At 47.3% G+C, this 25,890-nt stretch overlaps 1 protein-coding gene across 1 annotated transcript in view; it reads left to right on the forward strand.

Moving 5' to 3' along the window:
* The first annotated feature begins 23,874 nt into the window (after nucleotides 1–23,874).
* The window catches only part of LOC135571473 (uncharacterized), a 46,255-nt gene continuing 44,239 nt past the window's right edge, over nucleotides 23,875–25,890 (forward strand). Inside the window, exon 1 of the mRNA XM_065017954.1 lies at nucleotides 23,875–23,961. Within this exon, the coding sequence (XP_064874026.1) occupies nucleotides 23,875–23,961 (87 nt within the window). The remainder of the gene's footprint in view (nucleotides 23,962–25,890) is intronic.

The following is a 25,890-nucleotide window of genomic DNA, read 5'->3' on the forward strand; positions in this document are numbered from 1 at the left end:
CCAGGTTATGGTCACTGACCTTCCATGTTGTTCTATGACGTCTCTATGGCCAGGTTACGGTCACTGAGTCTGACCTTCCATGTTGTTCCAGGTCTATTTACGGTCACTGAGTCTGACCTTCCATGTTGTTCTATGACGTCTCTATGGCCAGGTTACGGTCACTGACCTTCCATGTTGTTCTATGACGTCTCTATGGCCAGGTTACGGTCACTGAGTCTGACCATCCATGTTGTTCTATGACGTCTCTATGGCCAGGTTATGGTCACTGAGTCTGACCTTCCATGTTGTTCTATGACGTCTCTATGGCCAGGTTACGGTCACTGACCTTCCATGTTGTTCTGACGTCTCTGACCTTCCATGTTGTTCATGTTGTTATGACGTCTCTATGGCCAGGTTATGGTCACTGAGTCTGACCTTCCATGTTGTTCTATGACGTAACCTTCCATGTTGTTCTATGACGTCTCTATGGCCAGGTTACGGTCACTGAGTCTGACCTTCCATGTTGTTCTATGACGTCTCTATGGCCAGGTTACGGTCACTGACCTTCCATGTTGTTCTATGACGTCTCTATGGCCAGGTTACGGTCACTGAGTCTGACCTTCCATGTTGTTCTATGACGTCTCTATGGCCAGGTTACGGTCACTGAGTCTGACCTTCCATGTTGTTCTATGACGTCTCTTGGCCAGGTTACGGTCACTGACCTTCCATGTTGTTCTATGACGTCTCTATGGCCAGGTTACGGTCACTGAGTCTGACCTTCCATGTTGTTCTATGGCCAGGTTACGTCTCTATGGCCAGGTTACGGTCACTGAGTCTGACCTTCCATGTTGTTCTATGACGTCTCTATGGCCAGGTTACGGTCACTGAGTCTGACCTTCCATGTTGTTCTATGACGTCTCTATGGCCAGGTTATGGTCACTGAGTCTGACCTTCCATGTTGTTCTATGACGTCTCTATGGCCAGGTCACGGTCACTGACCTTCCATGTTGTTCTATGACGTCTCTATGGCCAGGTTACGGTCACTGAGTCTGACCTTCCATGTTGTTCTATGACGTCTCTATGGCCAGGTTACGGTCACTGAGTCTGACCTTCCATGTTGTTCTATGACGTCTCTGTGGCCAGGTTACGGTCACTGAGTCTGACCTTCCATGTTGTTCTATGACGTCTCTGTGGCCAGGTTACGGTCACTGAGTCTGACCTTCCATGTTGTTCTATGACGTCTCTATGGCCAGGTTCGGTCACTGAGTCTGACCTTCCATGTTGTTCTATGACGTCTCTATGGCCAGGTTACGGTCACTGAGTCTTCCATGTTGTTCTATGACGTCTCTATGGCCAGGTTACGGTCACTGAGTCTGACCTTCCATGTTGTTCTATGACGTCTCTATGGCCAGGTTACGGTCACTGAGTCTGACCTTCCATGTTGTTCTATGACGTCTCTGTGGCCTCACTGAGTATTGACCTTCTATGACGTCTCTATTACCAGGTTACGGTCACTGAGTCTGACCTTCCATGTTGTTCTATGACGTCTCTATGGCCAGGTTACGGTCACTGACCTTCCATGTTGTTCTGACTCTTGGCCAGGTTACGGTCACTGAGTCTGACCTTCCATGTTGTTCTATGACGTCTCTATGGCCAGGTTACGGTCACTGAGTCTGACCTTCCATGTTGTTCTATGACGTCTCTATGGCCAGGTTACGGTCACTGACCTTCCATGTTGTTCTATGACGTCTCTACGGCCAGGTTATGGTCACTGAGTCTGACCTTCCATGTTGTTCTATGACGTCTCTATGGCCAGGTTATGGTCACTGAGTCTGACCTTCCATGTTGTTCTATGACGTCTCTATGGCCAGGTTACGGTCACTGAGTCTGACCTTCCATGTTGTTCTATGACGTCTCTATGGCCAGGTTACGGTCACTGAGTCTGACCTTCCATGTTGTTCTATGACGTCTCTGAGTCTGACCTTTATGGCCAGGTTACGGTCACTGAGTCTGACCTTCCATGTTGTTCTATGACGTCTCTATGGCCAGGTTACGGTCACTGAGTCTGACCTTCCATGTTGTTCTATGACGTCTCTATGGCCAGGTTACGGTCACTGAGTCTGACCTTCCATGTTGTTCTATGACGTCTCTATGGCCAGGTTACGGTCACTGAGTCTGACCTTCCATGTTGTTCTTGACGTCTCTATGGCCAGGTTACGGTCACTGACCTTCCATGTTGTTCTATGACGTCTCTATGGCCAGGTTACGGTCACTGAGTCTGACCTTCCATGTTGTTCTATGACGTCTCTATGGCCAGGTTACGGTCACTGAGTCTGACCTTCCATGTTGTTCTATGACGTCTCTATGGCCAGGTTACGGTCACTGACCTTCCATGTTGTTCTATGACGTCTCTATGACGGTCTGACCTTCCATGTTGTTCTATGATGTCTCTGTGGCCAGGTTACGGTCACTGAGTCTGACCTTCCATGTTGTTCTATGACGTCTCTATGGCCAGGTTACGGTCACTGACCTTCCATGTTGTTCTATGACGTCTCTATGGCCAGGTTACGGTCACTGAGTCTGACCTTCCATGTTGTGACGTCTCTAGGTTACGGTCACGTCTCTTCTATGACGCCAGGTTACGGTCACTGAGTCTGACCTTCCATGTTGTTCTATGACGTCTCTATGGCCAGGTTACGGTCTGAGTCTGACCTTCCATGTTGTTCTATGACGTCTCTATGGCCAGGTTACGGTCACTGACCTTCCATGTTGTTCTATGACGCGTCTCTGTGGCCAGGTTATGTTGTCACTGAGTCTGACCTTCCATGTTGTTCTATGACGTCTCTGTGGCCAGGTTATGGTCACTGAGTCTGTTCCATGTTGTTCTATGACGTCTCTGGCCAGGTTATGGTCACTGAGTCTGACCTTCCATGTTGTTCTATGACGTCTCTATGGCCAGGTTACGGTCACTGACCTTCCATGTTGTTCTATGACGTCTCTATGGCCAGGTTACGGTCACTGAGTCTGACCTTCCATGTTGTTCTATGACGTCTCTATGGCCAGGTTCACGAGTCACTGACCTTCCATGTTGTTCTATGACGTCTCTGTGGCCAGGTTATGGTCACTGAGTCTGACCTTCCATGTTGTTCTATGACGTCTCTATGGCCAGGTTATGGTCCAGGTTACGGTCTCTCACTGAGTCTGACCTTCCATGTTGTTCTATGACGTCTCTATGGCCAGGTTACGGTCACTGAGTCTGACCTTCCATGTTGTTCTATGACGTCTCTATGGCCAGGTTACGGTCACTGACCTTCCATGTTGTTCTATGACGTCTCTATTACCAGGTTACGGTCACTGACCTTCCATGTTGTTCTATGACGTCTCTATGTTCAGCCAGCCTGTCCATGTTGTTCTATGACGTCTCTATGGCCAGGGTCACTGACCTTCCATGTTGTTCTATGACGTCTCTATGGCCAGGTTACGGTCACTGAGTCTGACCTTCCATGTTGTTCTATGACGTCTCTATGGCCAGGTTACTGTCACTGAGTCTGACCTTCCATGTTGTTCTATGACGTCTCTATTACCAGGTTACGGTCACTGAGTCTGACCTTCCATGTTGTTCTATGACGTCTCTGGCCAGGTTGGCCACCTTCCATGTTGTTCTATGACGTCTCTGAGTCTGACCTTCCATGTTGTTCTATGACGTCTCTATGGCCAGGTTACGGTCACTGAGTCTGACCTTCCATGTTGTTCTATGACGTCTCTATGGCCAGGTTACGGTCACTGACCTTCCATGTTGTTCTATGACGTCTCTATGGCCAGGTTACGGTCACTGACCTTCCATGTTGTTCTATGATGTCTCTGTGGCCAGGTTATGGTCACTGAGTCTGACCTTCCATGTTGTTCTATGACGTCTCTATGGCCAGGTTACGGTCACTGACCTTCCATGTTGTTCTATGACGTCTCTATGGCCAGGTTACGGTCACTGAGTCTGACCTTCCATGTTGTTCTATGACGTCTCTATGGCCAGGTTACGGTCACTGAGTCTGACCTTCCATGTTGTTCTATGACGTCTCTATGGCCAGGTTACGGTCACTGAGTCTGACCTTCCATGTTGTTCTATGACGTCTCTATGGCCAGGTTACGGTCACTGAGTCTGACCTTCCATGTTGTTCTATGACGTCTCTGTGGCCAGGTTATGGTCACTGAGTCTGACCTTCCATGTTGTTCTATGACGTCTCTATGGCCAGGTTACGGTCACTGACCTTCCATGTTGTTCTATGACGTCTCTGTGGCCAGGTTATGGTCACTGAGTCTGACTTTCCATGTTGTTCTATGACGTCTCTGTGGCCAGGTTATGGTCACTGAGTCTGACCTTCCATGTTGTTCTATGACGTCTCTGTTGCCAGGTTACGGTCACTAACCTTCCATGTTGTTCTATGACGTCTCTATGGCCAGGTTACGGTCACTGAGTCTGACCTTCCATGTTGTTCTATGACGTCTCTATGGCCAGGTTACGGTCACTGACCTTCCATGTTGTTCTATGACGTCTCTGTGGCCAGGTTATGGTCACTGAGTCTGACCTTCCATGTTGTTCTATGACGTCTCTGTGGCCAGGTTATGGTCACTGAGTCTGACCTTCCATGTTGTTCTACGTCTCTGTTGCCAGGTTACGTCACTAACCTTCCATGTTGTTCTATGACGTCTCTATGGCCAGGTTACGGTCACTGAGTCTGACCTTCCATGTTGTTCTATGACGTCTCTATGGCCAGGTTACGGTCACTGACCTTCCATGTTGTTCTATGATTACCGTTCTGACCTTCCATGTTGTTCTATGACGTCTCTATAGCCAGGTTATGGTCACTGAGTCTGACCTTCCATGTTGTTCTGTCTCTTGTTCGGTCACTGACCTTCCATGTTGTTCTATGACGTCTCAGGTTATGGTCACTGAGTCTGACCTTCCATGTTGTTCTATGACGTCTCTGTTGCCAGGTTACGGTCACTAACCTTCCATGTTGTTCTATGACGTCTCTATGGCCAGGTTTCACTGAGTCTGACCTTCCATGTTGTCACTGAGTCACTGACCTTCCATGTTGTTCTATGACGTCTCTATGGCCAGGTTACGGTCACTGAGTCTGACCTTCCATGTTGTTCTATGACGTCTCTGTGGCCAGGTTACGGTCACTGACCTTCCATGTTGTTCTATGACGTCTCTATGGCCAGGTTACGGTCACTGAGTCTGACCTTCCATGTTGTTCTATAGCGTCTCTATGGCCAGGTTCCGGTCACTGACCTTCCATGTTGTTCTATGACGTCTCTATGGCCAGGTTACGGTCACTGAGTCTGACCTTCCATGTTGTTCTATGACGTCTCTGGAGGTTCTGGTCACTGAGTCTGACCTTCCATGTTGTTCTATGACGTCACTCTGACCTCCATGTTGTTCAGGTTACGGTCACTGACCTTCCATGTTGTTCTATGACGTCTCTATGGCCAGGTTACGGTCACTGAGTCTGACCTTCCATGTTGTTCTATGACGTCTCTATGGCCAGGTTACGGTCACTGAGTCTGACCTTCCATGTTGTTCTATGACGTCTCTATGGCCAGGTTACGGTCACTGAGTCTGACCTTCCATGTTGTTCTATGACGTCTCTATGGCCAGGTTACGGTCACTGAGTCTGACCTTCCATGTTGTTCTATGACGTCTCTATTGCCAGGTTACGGTCACTGAGTCTGACCTTCCATGTTGTTCTATGACGTCTCTATAGCCAGGTTATGGTCACTGAGCCTGACCTTCCATGTTGTTCTATGACGTCTCTATGGCCAGGTTACGGTCACTGAGTCTGACCTTCCATGTTGTTCTATGACGTCTCTATGGCCAAGTTACGGTCACTGAGTCTGACCTTCCATGTTGTTCTATGACGTCTCTGTGGCCAGGTTACGGTCACTGAGTCTGACCTTCTATGACGTCTCTATTACCAGGTTACGGTCACTGAGTCTGACCTTCCATGTTGTTCTATGACGTCTCTATGGCCAGGTTACGGTCACTGAGTCTGACCTTCCATGTTGTTCTATGACGTCTCTATGGCCAGGTTACGGTCACTGAGTCTGACCTTCCATGTTGTTCTATGACGTCTCTATGGCCAGGTTACGGTCACTGACCTTCCATGTTGTTCTGACCTTCCATGTTGTCTGACCTTCCATGTTGTATTGACGTCTCTGTGGCCAGGTTACGGTCACTGAGTCTGACCTTCTATGACGTCTCTATTACCAGGTTACGGTCACTGAGTCTGACCTTCCATGTTGTTCTATGACGTCTCTATGGCCAGGTTACGGTCACTGAGTCTGACCTTCCATGTTGTACTATGACGTCTCTATGGCCAGGTTATGGTCACTGAGTCTGACCTTCCATGTTGTTCTATGACAACTCTATTACCAGGTTACGGTCACTGACCTTCCATGTTGTTCTATGACGTCTCTATGGCCAGGTTACGGTCACTGAGTCTGACCTTCCATGTTGTTCTATGACGTCTCTATGGCCAGGTTACGGTCACTGAGTCTGACCTTCCATGTTGTTCTATGACGTCTCTATGGCCAGGTTACGGTCACTGAGTCTGACCTTCCATGTTGTTCTATGACGTCTCTGTGGCCAGGTTACGGTCACTGAGTCTGACCTTCCATGTTGTTCTATGACGTCTCTTTGGTCAGGTTACGGTCACTGAGTCTGACCTTCCATGTTGTTCTATGACGTCTCTATGGCCAGGTTACGGTCACTGAGCCTGACCTTCCATGTTGTTCTATGACGTCTCTGGCCAGGTTACGGTCACTGAGTCTGACCTTCCATGTTGTTCTATGACGTCTCTATGGCCAGGTTATGGTCACTGAGTCTGACCTTCCTGTCTCTATGGCCAGGTTACGTTCACTGACCTTCCATGTTGTTCTATGACATCTCTATGGCCAGGTTACGGTCACTGACCTTCCATGTTGTTCTATGACGTCTCTGTGGCCAGGTTATGGTCACTGAGTCTGACCTTCCATGTTGTTCTATGACGTCTCTATGGCCAGGTTACGGTCACTGACCTTCCATGTTGTTCTATGACGTCTCTGTGGCCAGGTTATGGTCACTGAGTCTGATTTTCCATGTTGTTCTATGACGCCAGGTTATGGTCACTGAGTCTGACCTTCCATGTTGTTCTATGACGTCTCTGTTGCCAGGTTACGGTCACTAACCTTCCATGTTGTTCTATGACGTCTCTATGGCCAGGTTACGGTCACTGAGTCTGACCTTCCATGTTGTTCTATGACGTCTCTATGGCCAGGTTACGGTCACTGAGTCTGACCTTCCATGTTGTTCTATGACGTCTCTATGGCCAGGTTACGGTCACTGGTCTGACCTTCCATGTTGTTCTGACTCTTCCATGTTGTTCTATGACGTCTCTATGGCCAGGTTACGGTCACTGAGTCTGACCTTCCATGTTGTTCTATGACGTCTCTATGGCCAGGTTACGGTCACTGACCTTCCATGTTGTTCTATGACGTCTCTATGGCCAGGTTACGGTCACTGAGTCTGACCTTCCATGTTGTACTATGACGTCTTTATGGCCAGGTTACGGTCACTGAGCCTGACCTTCCATGTTGTTCTATGACGTCTCTATGGCCAGGTTACGGTCACTGACCTTCCATGTTGTTCTATGACGTCTCTACGGCCAGGTTATGGTCACTGAGTCTGACCTTCCATGTTGTTCTATGACGTCTCTATAGCCAGGTTATGGTCACTGAGTCTGACCTTCCATGTTGTTCTATGACGTCTCTGTGGCCAGGTTACGGTCACTGAGTCTGACCTTCTATGACGTCTCTATTACCAGGTTACGGTCACTGAGTCTGACCTTCCATGTTGTTCTATGACGTCTCTATGGCCAGGTTACGGTCACTGAGTCTGACCTTCCATGTTGTTCTATGACGTCTCTATTACCAGGTTACGGTCACTGAGTCTGACCTTCCATGTTGTTCTATGACGTCTCTATGGCCAGGTTACGGTCACTGACCTTCCATGTTGTTCTATGACGTCTCTATGGCCAGGTTACGGTCACTGAGTCTGACATTCCATGTTGTTCTATGACGTCTCTATGGCCAGGTTACGGTCACTGACCTTCCATGTTGTTCTATGACGTCTCTATGGCCAGGTTACGGTCACTGACCTTCCATGTTGTTCTATGACGTCTCTATGGCCAGGTTACGGTCACTGAGTCTGACCTTCCATGTTGTTCTATGACGTCACTGAGTCTGACCTTCTATGGCCAGGTTACGGTCACTGAGTCTGACCTTCCATGTTGTTCTATGACGTCTCTATGGCCAGGTTACGGTCACTGAGTCTGACCTTCCATGTTGTCTATGACGTCTCTATGGCCAGGTTACGGTCACTGACCTTCCATGTTGTCTGACGTCCTTCAGGTTATGGTCATGTTGTCTGACCTTCCATGTTGTTCTATGACGTCTCTATGGCCAGGTTACGGTCACTGACCTTCCATGTTGTTCTATGACGTCTCTGTGGCCAGGTTATGGTCACTGAGTCTGACTTTCCATGTTGTTCTATGACGTCTCTGTGGCCAGGTTATGGTCACTGAGTCTGACCTTCCATGTTGTTCTATGACGTCTCTATAGCCAGGTTATGGTCACTGAGCCTGACCTTCCATGTTGTTCTATGACGTCTCTATGGCCAGGTTACGGTCACTGAGTCTGACCTTCCATGTTGTTCTATGACGTCTCTATGGCCAGGTTACGGTCACTGAGTCTGACCTTCCATGTTGTTCTATGACGTCTCTATGGCCAGGTTACGGTCACTGAGTCTGACCTTCCATGTTGTTCTATGACGTCTCTATGGCCAGGTTACGGTCACTGAGTCTGACCTTCCATGTTGTTCTATGACGTCTCTATTACCAGGTTACGGTCACTGAGTCTGACCTTCCATGTTGTTCTATGACGTCTCTATGGCCAGGTTACGGTCACTGACCTTCCATGTTGTTCTATGACGTCTCTATGGCCAGGTTACGGTCACTGAGTCTGACCTTCCATGTTGTTCTATGACGTCTCTATGGCCAGGTTACCTTCCATGGTTCACTGAGTCTGACCTTCCATGTTGTTCTATGACGTCTCTATGGCCAGGTTACGGTCACTGAGTCTGACCTTCCATGTTGTTCTATGACGTCTCTGTGGCCAGGTTACGGTCACTGACCTTCCATGACCTTCTATGACGTCTCTATTACCAGGTTACGGTCACTGAGTCTGACCTTCCATGTTGTTCTATGACGTCTCTATGGCCAGGTTACGGTCACTGAGTCTGACCTTCCATGTTGTACTATGACGTCTCTATGGCCAGGTTACGGTCACTGACCTTCCATGTTGTTCTATGACGTCTCTGTGGCCAGGTTATGGTCACTGAGTCTGTCTATGACGTCTCTATGGCCAGGTTACGGTCACTGACCTTCCATGTTGTTCTATGACGTCTCTGTGGCCAGGTTATGGTCACTGAGTCTGACTTTCCATGTTGTTCTATGACGTCTCTGTGGCCAGGTTATGGTCACTGAGTCTGACCTTCCATGTTGTTCTATGACGTCTCTGTGGCCAGGTTACGGTCACTGAACCTTCCATGTTGTTCTATGACGTCTCTATGGCCAGGTTACGGTCACTGAATCTGACCTTCCATGTTGTTCTATGACGTCTCTGAGTCTGACCTTCCATGTTGTTCTATGACGTCTCTGTGGCCAGGTTATGGTCACTGAGTCTGACTTTCCATGTTGTTCTATGACGTCTCTATGGCCAGGTTATGGTCACTGAGTCTGACCTTCCATGTTGTTCTATGACGCGTCTCTGTTGCCACGTCACTAACCTTCCATGTTGTTCTATGACGGCCAGGTTACGGTCACTGAGTCTGACCTTCCATGTTGTTCTATGACGTCTCTATGGCCAGGTTACGGTCACTGACCTTCCATGTTGTTCTATGACAACTCTATTGGCCAGGTTACGGTCACTGACCTTCCATGTTGTTCTATGACGTCTCTATAGCCAGGTTATGGTCACTGAGCCTGACCTTCCATGTTGTTCTATGACGTCTCTATGGCCAGGTTACGGTCACTGACCTTCCATGTTGTTCTATGACGTCTCTGTGGCCAGGTTATGGTCACTGAGTCTGACCTTCCATGTTGTCTGACCTTCCATGTTGTCACTAACCTTCCATGTTGTTCTATGACGTCTCTATGGCCAGGTTACGGTCACTGAGTCTGACCTTCCATGTTGTTCTATGACGTCTCTATGGCCAGGTTACGGTCACTGACCTTCCATGTTGTTCTATGACGTCTCTATGGCCAGGTTACGGTCACTGAGTCTGACCTTCCATGTTGTTCTATGACGTCTCTGTGGCCAGGTTACGGTCACTGAGTCTGACCTTCCATGTTGTACTATGACGTCTTTATGGCCAGGTTACGGTCACTGAGCCTGACCTTCCATGTTGTTCTATGACGTCTCTATGGCCAGGTTACGGTCACTGACCTTCCATGTTGTTCTATGACGTCTCTGTGGCCAGGTTACGGTCACTGAGTCTGACCTTCCATGTTGTTCTATGACGTCTCTATGGCCAGGTTATGGTCACTGAGCCTGACCTTCCATGTTGTTCTATGACGTCTCTATGGCCAGGTTACGGTCACTGAGTCTGACCTTCCATGTTGTTCTATGACGTCTCTATGGCCAAGTTACGGTCACTGAGTCTGACCTTCCATGTTGTTGTTCTGGCCAGGTTACGGTCACGTCTGACCTTCTATGGCCTATTACCAGGTTACGGTCACTGAGTCTGACCTTCCATGTTGTTCTATGACGTCTCTATGGCCAGGTTACTGTCACTGAGTCTGACCTTCCATGTTGTTCTATGACGTCTCTATGGCCAGGTTACGGTCACTGACCTTCCATGTTGTTCTATGACGTCTCTGTGGCCAGGTTACGGTCACTGAGTCTGACCTTCCATGTTGTACTATGACGTCTTTATGGCCAGGTTACGGTCACTGAGTCTGACCTTCCATGTTGTTCTATGACGTCTCTATGGCCAGGTTACGGTCACTGACCTTCCATGTTGTTCTATGACGTCTCTATGGCCAGGTTATGGTCACTGAGTCTGACCTTCCATGTTGTTCTATGACGTCTCCAGGTTATGGTCACTGAGCCTGACCTTCCATGTTGTTCGGTTACCAGGTTACGGTCACTGAGTCTGACCTTCCATGTTGTTCTATGACGTCTCTATGGCCAGGTTACGGTCACTGAGTCTGACCTTCCATGTTGTTCTCATGAGTCTGACCTTCTATGACGCCAGGTTACGGTCACTGAGTCTGACCTTCCATGTTGTTCTATGACGTCTCTATGGCCAGGTTACGGTCACTGAGTCTGACCTTCCATGTTGTTCTATGACGTCTCTATGGCCAGGTTACTGTCACTGAGTCTGACCTTCCATGTTGTTCTATGACGTCTCTATTACCAGGTTACGGTCACTGAGTCTGACCTTCCATGTTGTTCTATGACGTCTCTATGGCCAGGTTACGGTCACTGACCTTCCATGTTGTTCTATGACGTCTCTATGGCCAGGTTACGGTCACTGAGTCTGACCTTCCATGTTGTTCTATGACGTCTCTATGGCCAGGTTACGGTCACTGAGTCTGACATTCCATGTTGTTCTATGACGTCTCTATGGCCAGGTTACGGTCACTGACCTTCCATGTTGTTTGGACGTCTCTATGGCCAGGTTACGGTCACTGACCTTCCATGTTGTTCTATGACGTCTCTATGGCCAGGTTATGGTCACTGAGTCTGACCTTCCATGTTGTTCTATGACGTCTCTATGGCCAGGTTGGCCAGGTTCACTGGTCACTGACCTTCCATGTTGTTCTATGACGTCTCTGTGGCCAGGTTATGGTCACTGAGTCTGACCTTCCATGTTGTTCTATGACATCTCTATGGCCAGGTTACGTCACTGACCTTCCATGTTGTTCTATGACGTCTCTCAGGTTATGGTCACTGACCTTCCATGTTGTTCATGACGTCTCTTGGCCAGGTTACGGTCACTGAGTCTGACCTTCCATGTTGTTCTATGACGTCTCTATGGCCAGGTTACGGTCACTGAGTCTGACCTTCCATGTTGTTCTATGACGTCTCTGAGTCTGACCTTCCATGTTGTTCAGGTCTCTTAGGTTACGGTCACTGAGTCTGACCTTCCATGTTGTACTATGACGTCTCTATGGCCAGGTTACGGTCACTGACCTTCCATGTTGTTCTATGACGTCTCTATGGCCAGGTTATGGTCACTGAGTCTGACCTTCCATGTTGTTCTATGACGTCTCTATGGCCAGGTTACGGTCACTGACCTTCCATGTTGTCTCTCATGACTGACTTTCCATGTTGTTCTATGCGGCCAGGTTACGGTCACTGAGTCTGACCTTCCATGTTGTTCTATGACGTCTCTGTGGCCAGGTTATGGTCACTGACCTTCCATGTTGTTCTATGACGTCTCTATGGCCAGGTTACGGTCACTGAGTCTGACCTTCCATGTTGTTCTATGACGTCTCTGTGGCCAGGTTACGGTCACTGAGTCTGACCTTCCATGTTGTTCTATGACGTCTCTATGGCCAGGTTATGGTCACTGAGTCTGACCTTCCATGTTGTTCTATGACGTCTCTGTTGCCAGGTTACGGTCACTGACCTTCCATGTTGTTCTATGACCTCTCCAGGTCACTGATTGTTGTTCTATGACGTCTCTATGGCCAGGTTACGGTCACTGACCTTCCATGTTGTTCTATGACAACTCTATTAGGTTGTCACTGACCTTCCAGGTTACGTCTCACAGGTCTGACCTTCCATGTTGTTCTGTCTCTATGGCCCGGTCCATGACCTTCCATGTTGTTCTATGACGTCTCTATGGCCAGGTTATGGTCACTGAGTCTGACCTTCCATGTTGTTCTATGACGTCTCTGGCCAGGTTACGGTCACTGAGTCTGACCTTCCATGTTGTTCTATGACGTCTCTATGGCCAGGTTACGGTCACTGAGTCTGACCTTCCATGTTGTTCTATGACGTCTCTATGGCCAGGACGGTCACTGACCTTCCATGTTGTTCAGACGTCTCTGTGGCCAGGTTATGGTCACTGAGTCTGACCTTCCATGTTGTTCTATGACGTCTCTATGGCCAGGTTACGGTCACTGAGTCTGACCTTCCCATGTTGTTCTACTGACGACCTTCCATGTTGTTCTATGACGTCTCTATGGCCAGGTTACGGTCACTGAGTCTGACCTTCCATGTTCTTGTTCTATGACGTCTGACCTTCTATGACGCCAGGTTACGGTCACTGAGTCTGACCTTCCATGTTGTTCTATGACGTCTCTATGGCCAGGTTACGGTCACTGAGTCTGACCTTCCATGTTGTTCTATGACGTCTCTATGGCCAGGTTACGGTCACTGAGTCTGACCTTCCATGTTGTTCTATGACGTCTCTATTACCAGGTTACGGTCACTGAGTCTGACCTTCCATGTTGTTCTATGACGTCTCTATGGCCAGGTTACGGTCACTGACCTTCCATGTTGTTCTATGACGTCTCTATGGCCAGGTTACGGTCACTGAGTCTGACCTTCCATGTTGTTCTATGACGTCTCTATGGCCAGGTTACGGTCACTGAGTCTGACATTCCATGTTGTTCTATGACGACCTTCCATGTTGTTCTCTATGGCCAGGTTACGGTCACTGACCTTCCATGTTGGACGTCTCTATGGCCAGGTTACGGTCACTGACCTTCCATGTTGTTCTATGACGTCTCTATGGCCAGGTTACGGTCACTGACCTTCCATGTTGTTCTATGACGTCTCTGTGGCCAGGTTATGGTCACTGAGTCTGACCTTCCATGTTGTTCTATGACGTCTCTATGGCCAGGTTACGGTCACTGACCTTCCATGTTGTTCTATGACGTCTCTGTGGCCAGGTTATGGTCAATGACCTTCCATGTTGTTCTATGACGTCTCTATGGCCAGGTTACGGTCACTGAGTCTGACCTTCCATGTTGTTCTATGACGTCTCTGTGGCCAGGTTACGGTCACTGAGTCTGACCTTCTATGACGTCTCTATTACCAGGTTACGGTCACTGAGTCTGACCTTCCATGTTGTTCTATGACGTCTCTATGGCCAGGTTACGGTCACTGAGTCTGACCTTCCATGTTGTACTATGACGTCTCTATGGCCAGGTTACGGTCACTGACCTTCCATGTTGTTCTATGACGTCTCTGTGGCCAGGTTATGGTCACTGAGTCTGACCTTCCATGTTGTTCTATGACGTCTCTATGGCCAGGTTACGGTCACTGACCTTCCATGTTGTTCTATGACGTCTCTGTGGCCAGGTTATGGTCACTGAGTCTGACTTTCCATGTTGTTCTATGACGTCTCTGTGGCCAGGTTATGGTCACTGAGTCTGACCTTCCATGTTGTTCTATGACGTCTCTGTTGCCAGGTTACGGTCACTAACCTTCCATGTTGTTCTATGACGTCTCTATGGCCAGGTTACGGTCACTGAGTCTGACCTTCCATGTTGTTCTATGACGTCTCTATGGCCAGGTTACGGTCACTGACCTTCCATGTTGTTCTATGACGTCTCTGTGGCCAGGTTATGGTCACTGAGTCTGACTTTCCATGTTGTTCTATGACGTCTCTGTGGCCAGGTTATGGTCACTGAGTCTGACCTTCCATGTTGTTCTATGACGTCTCTGTTGCCAGGTTACGGTCACTAACCTTCCATGTTGTTCTATGACGTCTCTATGGCCAGGTTACGGTCACTGAGTCTGACCTTCCATGTTGTTCTATGACGTCTCTATGGCCAGGTTACGGTCACTGACCTTCCATGTTGTTCTATGACAACTCTATTACCAGGTTACGGTCACTGACCTTCCATGTTGTTCTATGACGTCTCTATAGCCAGGTTATGGTCACTGAGCCTGACCTTCCATGTTGTTCTATGACGTCTCTATGGCCAGGTTACGGTCACTGACCTTCCATGTTGTTCTATGACGTCTCTGTGGCCAGGTTATGGTCACTGAGTCTGACCTTCCATGTTGTTCTATGACGTCTCTGTTGCCAGGTTACGGTCACTAACCTTCCATGTTGTTCTATGACGTCTCTATGGCCAGGTTACGGTCACTGAGTCTGACCTTCCATGTTGTTCTATGACGTCTCTATGGCCAGGTTCCGGTCACTGACCTTCCATGTTGTTCTATGACGTCTCTATGGCCAGGTTACGGTCACTGAGTCTGACCTTCCATGTTGTTCTATGACGTCTCTGTGGCCAGGTTACGGTCACTGAGTCTGACCTTCCATGTTGTACTATTACGTCTTTATGGCCAGGTTACGGTCACTGAGCCTGACCTTCCATGTTGTTCTATGACGTCTCTATGGCCAGGTTACGGTCACTGACCTTCCATGTTGTTCTATGACGTCTCTACGGCCAGGTTATGGTCACTGAGTCTGACCTTCCATGTTGTTCTATGACGTCTCTATAGCCAGGTTATGGTCACTGAGCCTGATCTTCCATGTTGTTCTATGACGTCTCTATGGCCAGGTTACGGTCACTGACCTTCCATGTTGTTCTATGACGTCTCTGTGGCCAGGTTACGGTCACTGAGTCTGACCTTCCATGTTGTTCTATGACGTCTCTATGGCCAGGTTACGGTCACTGAGTCTGACCTTCCATGTTGTTCTATGACGTCTCTATGGCCAGGTTACGGTCACTGAGTCTGACCATTCCATGTTGTTCTATGACGTCTCTCTGTGACCTTCCATGTTGTTCTTACGGTCACTGAGTCACTGACCTTCCATGTTGTTCTATGATGTCTCTGTGGCCAGGTTATGGTCACTGAGTCTGACCTTCCATGTTGTTCTATGACGTCTCTATGGCCAGGTTACGGTCACTGACCTTCCATGTTGTTCTATGACGTCTCTATGGCCAGGTTACGGTCACTGACCTTCCATGTTGTTCTATGACGTCTCTGTGGCCAGGTTATGGTCACTGAGTCTGACCTTCCATGTTGTTCTATGACGTCTCTATGGCCAGGTTACGGTCACTGACCTTCCATGTTGTTCTATGACGTCTCTGTGGCCAGGTTATGGTCAATGACCTTCCATGTTGGACGTCTCACAGGTTACGGTCACTGAGTCTGACCTTCCATGTTGTTCTATGACGTCTCTAGGTTACGGTCACTGAGTCTGACCTTCTATGACGTCTCTATTACCAGGTTACGGTCACTGAGTCTGACCTTCCATGTTGTTCTATGACGTCTCTATGGCCAGGTTACGGTCACTGAGTCTGACCTTCCATGTTGTACTATGACGTCTCTATGGCCAGGTTATGGTCACTGAGTCTGACCTTCCATGTTGTTATATGACAACTCTATTACCAGGTTACGGTCACTGACCTTCCATGTTGTTCTATGACGTCTCTATGGCCAGGTTACGGTCACTGAGTCTGACCTTCCATGTTGTTTTATGACGTCTCTATGGCCAGGTTACGGTCACTGAGTCTGACCTTCCATGTTGTTCTATGACGTCTCTGTGGCCAGGTTACGGTCACTGAGTCTGACCTTCCATGTTGTTCTATGACGTCTCTGTGGCCAGGTTACGGTCACTGAGTCTGACCTTCCATGTTGTTCTATGACGTCTCTTTGGCCAGGTTACGGTCACTGAGTCTGACCTTCCATGTTGTTCTATGACGTCTCTATGGCCAGGTTACGGTCACTGACCTTCCATGTTGTTCTATGACGTCTCTATGGCCAGGTTACGGTCACTGAGTCTGACCTTCCATGTTGTTCTATGACGTCTCTATGGCCAGGTTATGGTCACTGAGTCTGACCTTCCATGTTGTTCTATGACGTCTCTATGGCCAGGTTACGTTCACTGACCTTCCATGTTGTTCTATGACATCTCTGTGGCCAGGTTATGGTCACTGACCTTCCATGTTGTTCTATGACGTCTCTATGGCCAGGTTACGGTCACTGAGTCTGACCTTCCATGTTGTTCTATGACGTCTCTGTGGCCAGGTTATGGTCACTGAGTCTGAGTCTGACCTTCCATGTTGTTCTATGACGTCTCTATGGCCAGGTTACGGTCACTGAGTCTGACCTTCCATGTTGTTCTATGACGTCTCTATGGCCAGGTTATGGTCACTGAGTCTGACCTTCCATGTTGTGACAACTCTATTACCATACGGTCACTGACCTTCCATGTTGTTCTATGACGTCTCTATGGCCAGGTTACGGTCACTGAGTCTGACCTTCCATGTTGTTTTATGACGTCTCTATGGCCAGGTTACGGTCACTGAGTCTGACCTTCCATGTTGTTCTATGACGTCTCTGTGGCCAGGTTACGGTCACTGAGTCTGACCTTCCATGTTGTTCTATGACGTCTCTGTGGCCAGGTTACGGTCACTGAGTCTGACCTTCCATGTTGTTCTATGACGTCTCTTTGTCTGACCTTCCATGTTGTTCTATGGTCTCACAGGTTGGTCACTGACCTTCCATGTTGTTCTATGACGTCTCTATGGCCAGGTTACGGTCACTGAGTCTGACCTTCCATGTTGTTCTATGACGCGTCTCTATGGCCAGGTTACGGTCACTGAGTCTGACCTTCCATGTTGTTCTATGACGTCTCTATGGCCAGGTTACGTTCACTGACCTTCCATGTTGTTCTATGACGGTGACCTTCCTGTTGCCAGGTTAGGTCACTGAGTCTGACCTTCCATGTTGTTCTATGACGTCTCTATGGCCAGGTTATGGTCACTGAGTCTGACCTTCCATGTTGTTCTATGACGTCTCTGTGGCCAGGTTACGGTCACTGACCTTCCATGTTGTTCTATGACGTCTCTATGGCCAGGTTACGGTCACTGAGTCTGACCTTCCATGTTGTTCTATAGCGTCTCTATGGCCAGGTTACGGTCACTGACCTTCCATGTTGTTCTATGACGTCTCTGTGGCCAGGTTATGGTCACTGAGTCTGACCTTCCATGTTGTTCTATGACGTCTCTGTGGCCAGGTTATGGTCACTGAGTCTGACCTTCCATGTTGTTCTATGACGTCGCTGTGGCCAGGTTACGGTCACTGACCTTCCATGTTGTTCTATGACGTCTCTATGGCCAGGTTACGGTCACTGAGTCTGACCTTCCATGTTGTTCTATGACGTCTCTATGGCCAGGTTACGGTCACTAGTCTGACCTTCCATGTTGTTCTATGACGTCTCTATGGCCAGGTTACGGTCACTGAGTCTGACCTTCCATGTTGTTCTATGACGTCTTTATGGCCAGGTTACGGTCACTGAGTCTGACCTTCCATGTTGTTCTATGACGTCTCTATGGCCAGGTTACGGTCACTGACCTTCCATGTTGTTCTATGACGTCTCACGGCCAGGTTATGGTCACTGAGTCTGACCTTCCATGTTGTTCTATGGCGTCTCTATGGCCAGGTTATGGTCACTGAGCCTGACCTTCCATGTTGTTCTATGACGTCTCTATGGCCAGGTTACGGTCACTGAGTCTGACCTTCCATGTTGTTCTATGACGTCTCTATGGCCAGGTTACGGTCACTGAGTCTGACCTTCCATGTTGTTCTATGACGTCTCTGGCCAGGTTACGGTCACTGAGTCTGACCTTCTATGACGTCTCTATTACCAGGTTACGGTCACTGAGTCTGACCTTCCATGTTGTTCTATAGCGTCTCTATGGCCAGGTTACGGTCACTGAGTCTGACCTTCCATGTTGTTCTATGACGTCTCTATGGCCAGGTTACTGTCACTGAGTCTGACCTTCCATGTTGTTCTATGACGTCTCTATGGCCAGGTTACGGTCACTGAGTCTGACCTTCCATGTTGTTCTATGACTCTATGGCCAGGTTACGGTCACTGACCTTCCATGTTGTTCTATGACGTCTCTATGGCCAGGTTACGGTCACTGAGTCTGACCTTCCATGTTGTTCTATGACGTCTCTATGGCCAGGTTACGGTCACTGAGTCTGACCTTCATGTTGTTCATGTTGACCTTCCATGTTATTCTGACGTCTCTGTGGCCAGGTTATGGTCACTGAGTCTGACTTTCCATGTTGTTCTATGACGTCTCTGTGGCCAGGTTATGGTCACTGAGTCTGACCTTCCATGTTGTTCTATGACGTCTCTGTTGCCAGGTTACGGTCACTAACCTTCCATGTTGTTCTATGACGTCTCTATGGCCAGGTTACGGTCACTGAGTCTGACCTTCCATGTTGTTCTATGACGTCTCTATGGCCAGGTTACGGTCACTGACCTTCCATGTTGTTCTATAACGTCTCTATGGCCAGGTTACGGTCACTGAGTCTGACCTTCCATGTTGTTCTATGACGTCTCTATGGCCAGGTTACGGTCACTGAGTCTGACCTTCCATGTTGTTCTATGACGTCTCTATGGCCAGGTTACGGTCACTGACCTTCCATGTTGTTCTATGACGTCTCTATGGCCAGGTTATGGTCACTGAGTCTGACCTTCCATGTTGTTCTATGACGTCTCTATAGCCAGGTTATGGTCACTGAGCCTGACCTTCCATGTTGTTCTATGACGTCTCTATGGCCAGGTTATGGTCACTGAGTCTGACCTTCCATGTTGTTCTATGACGTCTCTATGGCCAGGTTACGGTCACTGACCTTCCATGTTGTTCTATGACGTCTCTGTGGCCAGGTTACGGTCACTGAGTCTGACCTTCCATGTTGTTCTATGACGTCTCTATGGCCAGGTTACGGTCACTGAGTCTGACCTTCCATGTTGTTCTATGACGTCTCTATGGCCAGGTTACGGTCACTGAGTCTGACCTTCCATGTTGTTCTATGACGTCTCTATGGCCAGGTTACGGTCACTGAGTCTGACCTTCCATGTTGTTCTATGACGTCTCTATGGCCAGGTTACGGTCACTGAGTCTGACCTTCCATGTTGTTCTATGACGTCTCTATGGCCAGGTTACGGTCACTGAGTCTGACCTTCCATGTTGTTCTATGACGTCTCTATGGCCAGGTTACGGTCACTGAGTCTGACCTTCCATGTTGTTCTATGACGTCTCTATGGCCAGGTTACGGTCACTGAGTCTGACCTTCCATGTTGTTCTATGACGTCTCTATGGCCAGGTTACGGTCACTGAGTCTGACCTTCCATGTTGTTCTATGACGTCTCTATGGCCAGGTTACGGTCACTGACCTTCCATGTTGTTCTATGACGTCTCTATGGCCAGGTTACGGTCACTGAGTCTGACCTTCCATGTTGTTCTATGACGTCTCTATGGCCAGGTTACGGTCAGTCTGACCTTCCATGTTGTTCTATGCGTCTCTATGGCCAGGTTACGGTCACTGAGTCTGACCTTCCATGTTGTTCTATACTGACCTTCTCTATGGCCAGGTTACGGTCACTGAGTCTGACCTTCCATGTTGTACTATGCGTCTCTATGGCCAGGTTACGGTCACTGAGTCTGACCTTCCATGTTGTTCTATGACGTCTCTATGGCCAGGTTACGGTCACTGACCTTCCATGTTGTTCTATGACGTCTCTATGGCCAGGTTACGGTCACTGAGTCTGACCTTCCATGTTGTTCTATGACGTCTCTATGGCCAGGTTACGGTCACTGAGTCTGACCTTCCATGTTGTTCTATGACGTCTCTATGGCCAGGTTACGGTCACAGAGTCTGTACATTAATGTCTTCTTTTGTTTAAATTCTTAGATTTTTACAAGGTGCTGTGCTACTTTAATATCTCTATTTAGAATTTGGCAACATTGAAGTTTGTGATCAAATTTAATTCCGTTTTTCCAATAATTAGTGTATGTATTTTGGTTACATACAGTTGAAGTCGGAAGTTTACATACTCCTTAGCTAAAAACATTTAAACTCAGTTTTCACAATTCCTGACATTTAATCCTAGTAATAATTCCCTGTTTTAGGTCAGTTAGGATCAGCACTTTATTTTAATAATGTGAAATGTCAGAATAATAGTAGAGAGAATTATTTATTTCAGCTTTTATTTCTTTCATCACATTCCCAGTGGGTCAGAAGTTTGCATACACTCAATTAGTATTTGGCAGCATTGCCTTTAAATTGTTTAACTTTGGTCAAACATTTCGGGTAGTCTTCCACAAGCTTCCCACAATAAGTTGGGTGAATTTTGGCCCAATCCTCCTGACAGAGCTGGTGTAACTCAGTCAGGTTTGTAGACAGAACTTGATGGCTCTTTTCTCACAGTACAGAACTTGTTGGCTCTTTTCTCACAGTACAGAACTTGTTGGCTCTTTTCTCACAGTACAGAACTTGTTGGCTCTTTTCTCACAGTACAGAACTTGTTGGCTCTTTTCTCACAGTACAGAACTTGTTGGCTCTTTTCTCACAGTACAGAACTTGTTGGCTCTTTTCTCACAGTACAGAACTTGTTGGCTCTTTTCTCACAGTACAGAACTTGTTGGCTCTTTTCTCACAGTACAGAACTTGATGGCTCTTTTCTCACAGTACAGAACTTGTTGGCTCTTTTCTCACAGTACAGAACTTGTTGGCCCTTTTCTCACAGTACAGAACTTGTTGGCCCTTTTCTCACAGTACAGAAATGGCTCTTTTCTCACAGTACAGAACTTGTTGGCTCTTTTCTCACAGTACAGAACTTGATGGCTCTTTTCTCACAGTACAGAACTTGTTGGCTCTTTTCTCACAGTACAGAACTTGATGGCTCTTTTCTCACAGTACAGAACTTGTTGGCTCTTTTCTCACAGTACAGAACTTGTTGGCTCTTTTCTCACAGTACAGAACTTGATGGCTCTTTTCTCACAGTACAGAACTTGTTGGCTCTTTTCTCACAGTACAGAACTTGATGGCTCTTTTCTCACAGTACAGAACTTGTTGGCTCTTTCTCACAGTACAGAACTACAGAACTTGGCTCTTTTCTCACAGTACAGAACTTGATGGCTCTTTTCTCACAGTACAGAACTTGTTGGCTCTTTTCTCACAGTACAGAACTTGTTGGCTCTTTTCTCACAGTACAGAACTTGATGGCTCTTTTCTCACAGTACAGAACTTGATGGCTCTTTTCTCACAGTACAGAACTTGATGGCTCTTTTCTCACAGTACAGAACTTGTTGGCTCTTTTCTCACAGTACAGAACTTGATGGCTCTTTTCTCACAGTACAGAACTTGATGGCTCTTTTCTCACAGTACAGAACTTGTTGGCTCTTTTCTCACAGTACAGAACTTGATGGCTCTTTTCTCACAGTACAGAACTTGTTGGCTCTTTTCTCACAGTACAGAACTTGTTGGCTCTTTTCTCACAGTACAGAACTTGTTGGCTCTTTTCTCACAGTACAGAACTTGTTGGCTCTTTTCTCACAGTACAGAACTTGATGGCTCTTTTCTCACAGTACAGAACTTGTTTGGCTCTTTTCTCACAGTACAGAACTTGTTGGCTCTTTTCTTGTTGGCTCTTTTCTCACAGTACAGAACTTGTTGGCTCTTTTCTCACAGTACAGAACTTGATGGCTCTTTTCTCACAGTACAGAACTTGATGGCTCTTTTCTCAATTTGGAGTATTAGAATCTCCAGGTTCTTAACCTACTGGTTTGGGGTATTAGAATCTCCAGGTTCTTAACCTACTGGTTTGGGGTATTAGAATCTCCAGGTTCTTAACCTACTGGTTTGGGGTATTAGAATCTCCAGGTTCTTAACCTACTGGTTTGGAGTATTAGAATCTCCAGGTTCTTAACCTACTGGTTTGGGGTATTAGAATCTCCAGGTTCTTAACCTACTGGTTTGGGGTATTAGAATCTCCAGGTTCTTAACCTACTGGTTTGGGGTATTAGAATCTCCAGGTTCTTAACCTACTGGTTTGGGGTATTAGAATCTCCAGGTTCTTAACCTACTGGTTTGGGGTATTAGAATCTCCAGGTTCTTAACCTACTGGTTTGGGGTATTTATATTTGGGGTAGTTATGTTTGGTGTATTTCTGTTTGGAGTATTTCTGTCCACACCTAGAATGTTTATACAAAATTCCAGGTGTACAATTTCATTGGGGCTTTCATGCCATGATGTGCATCTTAAATTGTTAAGGGGGGCCTGTAATCGAACCCACAAATGCTGATGCTCCAGATATTCAACTAGTCTAAAGAATGCCAGGTTATTGCTTCTTTAATCAGAACAACAGTTTTCAGCTGTGCTAACATAATTGCAAAAGGGTTTTCTAATGATCAATTAGCCTTTTAAAATGCTAAACTTGGATTAGCTAACACAACACAGGAGTGATGGTTGCTGATAATGGGACTCTGTATGCCTATGTAGATATTCCATAAAAAAATCTGCCGTTTCCAGCTACAATAGTCATTTACAACATTAATTAACAATGTCTCCACTGTATTTCTGATCAATTTGATGTTATTTTAGTTGACCATTTTTTTCTTATCTTTAAAAAATAAGGACATTTCTAAGTGACCCTAAACTTTTGAACGGTAGTGTACATCGGCTATGGATCACGAACTCTATAGCCGATGTGAGTAAGACCAATTTAATAGGTTAACATTCACAAGGCCACAGGGCCAGATGGATTACCAGAACGCGTACTCAGAGCATGCTCTGACCAGCGGACAAGTGTCTTCACTGACATTTTCAACCTCTCCCTGACCCAGTCTGTAATACCTACATGTTTCAAGCAGACCAGCATAGTCCCTGTGCTCAAGAACGCCAAGGTAACCTGCCTAAATGACTACGGCCCCGTAGCACTCACATCGGTAGCCATGAAGTGCTTTGAAAGGCTGGTCATGGCTCACATCACCATCATACCAGACACCCTGGACCCACACCAATATGCATACCACCCAAACAGATCTACAGATGACGCAATCTCTATTGGACTTCAGACTAGACGCCCTCCTGGACAATAAGAACACCTATGTGAGAATGCTGTTCATCGACTACAGCTCAGCGTTCAACACCATAGTGCCCTTCAAGCTAAGGACCCTGAGACTGAACACCTCCCTCTGCAACTGGATCCTGGATTTCCTAATGGGCCGACCCCAGGTGGTAAGGGTAGGCAGCAACACATCCTCCATGCGGACCCTCAACACGGGGGCTCCACAGGGGTGGGTGCTTAGTCCCCTCCAGTACTCCCTGTTCACCCACAACTGTGTGGCCATGCACTTGTCCAACACCATTATTCACCAACACAGTCGTGAAGAGGTCTCTTCCCCCTCAGGGGGCTGAAAAGATTCGGCATGGGCTCTCAGATCCTCAAAATATTCAACAGCTGCACCATTGAGAGCATATTGACAGGCTGCACAGCTTGCGCTCTGTACCTCGCCTCAGGCTGCACAGCTGTTCTTTCATCAAGTGATCATATTATCACCCATCAGACTATTCTCAATTTTCTCAATCTTGTCTTTACTAATATGTGAAATTTGTTTTGATTTAGAATGGCCCATTATCAAATGGGCAGGAACAGGGGCATAAAAAATAATAAAAAAACGTTATCTCCATAGCAACGATTTCCTACTGGATTGTTTTTTTTCTGACTATTCCGGTGATTTCACTCCAGGCATTTACCACTGCAGGAGCATGTAGCCTCCTGCTGTGTGACAGGTGATACTCCTCCCGAACCCTGTATGCCGTGGGCTCTCCAACCCTGTTTCTGCAGCTACTCAGTGCTTAATTTGGGAAACCTAGTGAAATCTGTTTTGGGAACATCGATAGTAACATGTTTTCACAAGAAAACATATCTAACAGCCCGTCTCTTTGTTTCTGGAGAAAGGAATGAAGGAGAGAGAGAGAGGAGGAGGAGATTGAAACGCCGGGGTGGAGAGATATTCTGTAGCAAAAGGTCGCAAAAGGTCATGTGTCAGCCTATTAATTATGAAAATATGTTCAAAATCAAGGTACAAAATCACTATAATTGTATTCTAACTTCGCCCTGCACAAGCAATGAACCAACAGCATGGACAAGGCCTATACGTTGTCTCCTAGACTCGTGCATAGGAAGTTTGGAGAGTAGCATAAGGTAACCGGTCCATCCAGTATGCATAATAACACTGTTGTTTATTTTTTTGGAGTATTGTGTGTAGATTGCCAAGCGGCAGTGTAGCCTAGGCAGCAGGGTAGCCTAGGCGGCAGGGTAGCCTAGGCGGCAGGGTAGCCTAGGCGGCAGGGTAGCCTAGGCGGCAGGGTAGCCTAGGCGGCAGGGTAGCCTAGGCGGCAGGGTAGCCTAGGCGGCAGGGTAGCCTAGGCGGCAGTGTAGCCTAGGCGGCAGGGTAGCCTAGGCGGCAGTGTAGCCTAGGCAGCAGGGTAGCCTAGGCAGCAGGGTAGCCTAGGCGGCAGGAATCCTAGTGGTTAGAGTGTTGGACTTGTAAGCGAAAGGTTGCAAGATCGAATCCCCCGAGCTGACAAGGTAAAAATCTGTCGTTCTGCACCTGAACAAGGCAGTTAATCCAATGTTCCTAGGCCGTCATTGAAAATAAGAATTTGTTCTTAACTAGATTGCCTAGTTAAATAAAATAAAAATAGGCCAGACCAATTATGTACCAAAGACACCTTAAATCAGATTTTTATATATATTTTATATATATATTCTTTCTGCCGTGTGTACTATGCGGTAGGCTATGTATTGTATAATGGCACAATAATTACTTGAATTAATTTTTTTAAGGCTTGGGCTCATAGCCCTACGAGTATGCATACACTCTAATATGCGTATGGGTGTTTTGAATTAGCCATCACCTTAGAAAGCCCTGTCCATTTCCTTGTGTTAGGCTTTGAAACAACATCTACAACCACCATGTTTTCCACTCAGTTTCAACCTGTTGTTGAACTTCTGTCTTCAAATTAATGAAT

Source organism: Oncorhynchus nerka, linkage group LG1 (genome assembly GCF_034236695.1).
Source record: "Oncorhynchus nerka isolate Pitt River linkage group LG1, Oner_Uvic_2.0, whole genome shotgun sequence".
Taxonomy (NCBI): Eukaryota; Metazoa; Chordata; class Actinopteri; order Salmoniformes; family Salmonidae; genus Oncorhynchus; species Oncorhynchus nerka.